The sequence below is a fragment of the Hevea brasiliensis genome, chromosome 4, assembly GCF_030052815.1.
Source record: "Hevea brasiliensis isolate MT/VB/25A 57/8 chromosome 4, ASM3005281v1, whole genome shotgun sequence".
Taxonomy (NCBI): Eukaryota; Viridiplantae; Streptophyta; class Magnoliopsida; order Malpighiales; family Euphorbiaceae; genus Hevea; species Hevea brasiliensis.
In genome coordinates, this window is record NC_079496.1 from 67,337,680 (window position 1) to 67,340,410 (window position 2,731).

At 38.8% G+C, this 2,731-nt stretch overlaps 1 protein-coding gene across 1 annotated transcript; it reads left to right on the forward strand.

The window, feature by feature from the left end:
- The first annotated feature begins 402 nt into the window (after nucleotides 1-402).
- Nucleotides 403-1,771, forward strand: LOC110664994 (protein EXORDIUM-like 7). The gene has a single exon (XM_021824922.2). The coding sequence runs from the start codon at nucleotides 515-517 to the stop codon at nucleotides 1,523-1,525; it is 1,011 nt and encodes a 336-aa protein (XP_021680614.1). The 5' UTR covers nucleotides 403-514; the 3' UTR covers nucleotides 1,526-1,771.
- The last annotated feature ends 960 nt before the right edge of the window (nucleotides 1,772-2,731 follow it).

Here is a 2,731-nt window from a genome sequence, read left to right on the forward strand (position 1 = left end):
AGAATTATTGTCTTATTTGAGAGCACGCAGTTTGCAGCCTCATTAATAAGAAGGTTTTAGCAACAGAAGTTTTCTATCAAGGATAAAAATAAATAATATTCGCTGAATTACGAGGAAATAATAAAATATTATATTTCATGGGTCTCCAAGCATTTTAATTATGACTGATTCATTGATTGAGGATGGTTGGCAAGAAAACACCAAAACTCTAAGCCATTAGTATTACCGTGGGGAATGTGATTCTAATGTTCTAATGAATTATAATTAAAGTTTGTTAGCCATTATAATTAAGGTTTGTTAGCCTAACACTTGATGAAATATATCAAAGGAATAAAGAGAAAGAAACATAAAAACAAATTGACAGTGATAGAGAGAGAAATATATGAACTTGCAAAGTGCCAACCACATGGAAATAATAAGAGAATAATCTCACCCACCCCCTTCTACTTATAATAAGAGAAGAACTTTCCCTTGGCCATTACAACATACATTACAGAAAGTCAGAAACAACATAATGCAGAAGAAACTGGAAAGTCATTTCCTTCTGCTCTTTCTATTTTTTGTATCTTCTTCTTTGGGTTTTCCTTGGAGCCAAAACAAGCAATTCAACCAAGCTAAGAACTATGAGGGTTCATCTGATCTAATAGATCTTCAGTACCATATGGGTCCAGTACTAGCATCACCTATCAACTTGTACATTATCTGGTATGGTCACTGGAACCAAAACCACCAAGCCACTATAAGAGATTTCCTCTACTCCCTTTCTTCTTCATCTCCTTATCCTTCTGTAGCTGATTGGTGGAGAACTGTCAGGCTTTATACTGACCAAACAGGATCAAATATCACAGGAAGCATAGTGATCTCTGGGGAGTTTTATGACTCTAGTTACTCCCATGGTGGATATCTAAGTCGTCTAGCAATCCAATCAGTGATCAAAACTGCCATGAATTCCCATCCGCGACCTTTGCCTCTTAATCCTCACAATGGCCTCTATTTAGTGCTAACTTCTGCAGATGTTCAAGTTCAAGATTTCTGCAGAGCAGTCTGCGGCTTTCACTATTTCACATTTCCAACCGTGGTTGGTGTGACTGTGCCCTATGCTTGGGTTGGCTACAGTGGAACTCAATGCCCTGGCCAGTGTGCCTATCCATTTGCATGGTCTAAGTATTCAGGGAAGCCACCACCAGTCGCAAATGGAGGCAACAACATAATGAAAGCCCCTAATGGGGATGCAGGTGTAGATGGAATGATCAGTGTGATTGCTCATGAGTTAGCAGAAGTGTCAAGCAACCCACTGGTTAATGCATGGTATGCAGGAGATGACCCGACTTCACCTACTGAAATAGCAGATTTGTGTCTGGGTGTGTATGGGACAGGTGGAGGAGGAGGGTATACAGGGGAAGTGTACAGAGATTACTGGGGAGATGGGTACAATGTGAATGGAGTGAAGGGAAGGAGATTCCTGGTGCAATGGGTATGGAACCCTGCAAAAAGGAGATGCTTTGGTCCTAATGCATTGGATTAGAGGTGTTCTTTGCATGTGATTTCTTTCACCAACTCTTGCTTTTAGGAAGGAATCAATCAAAGGCAAGAGAATCAGACGAGTGAGGCCCTCTAGCCAAATTTAATTAATTGTCGTGCTTTTTAGAGACTTGATGATTGATACTCTACTTGTTCACTTCATAATTGGACAGGGATGTAAAGAATTCGTCACTCTTTTAATAAGGAATTGTTATTTAAGCAAACCTAAAATCCAGTCATTTCTAAGGCATTTCCTTGTCTTCTAGCTCTGGCGAAGGCATAAGCCTGCAGGTTGAAGTTTGATTAAAACTTTAGGCATAATACTCATCCAATGAACAAAAGATATCAATTTCACTCTCTCTTTCTCCAAAATTATTCATAACTATTTTACCCTAACAGTCTCCATTCTCTTGAATTCCAAATATTGATCAAAGTCCAGCATTAACCATCGAGTCTCCAAAAAGCACAACATTTAATGACAATAACTGCAAGAAAGCGACTTAATTATGTCAAATTGAAGTTTTGTGACTACGAATACAAATTTTAGTGATCATTAGAATAATTTACCTGCTGTTTAGTAAAGCGCAGCTTCCCAGTTGACTGCCTGCTCAGCTCAGGGAAGGCAGACTCAATTTGCTTGTCTCAAGATCGTTGGCATTAAGAAAACAAGAAACCAGAACGAGCATAAAAGAGGGTATATGAATAATCATTATGAAGCTAACTGAGGAACTAGTAAAATAAGTCCGAATATATACAATTTTCCTGGACACCTCTAAGGGGAGAGAGAGAGAAACCATAGAAATTTAACAAATGTTGTCCATTAACAAAGCAGATTTTAATCTGCTGAACCAACTTGCATCCATTAAATCACGCTTTACACTATGGAAACAAACATTGTAGAAGTTCTCAACTTGCTTAAAAAGTTGGCTTTTTGCTACTATTTAACAGGATAACATAAAAGATGTGGAAAACTGTACAAATTCTGGAAATCTTTTCAGGAGAACTTGCAGCAGGATGCTCCTTTAGTTCCTCCCAGTTAATAAAGGTTTAACAGAACTGACCAGTCATGCGAAAATCACAGTATTTCAAAGCAACAAATACAGGGATGATCAACAAGCCGGGCCACAAGGTCCCCTGCTTCCGGGATGAGAGCAGGTGTCGAGCTGCTCCAGAAATAGAACGTTGATGATTCACTCACAATCTTATTGAA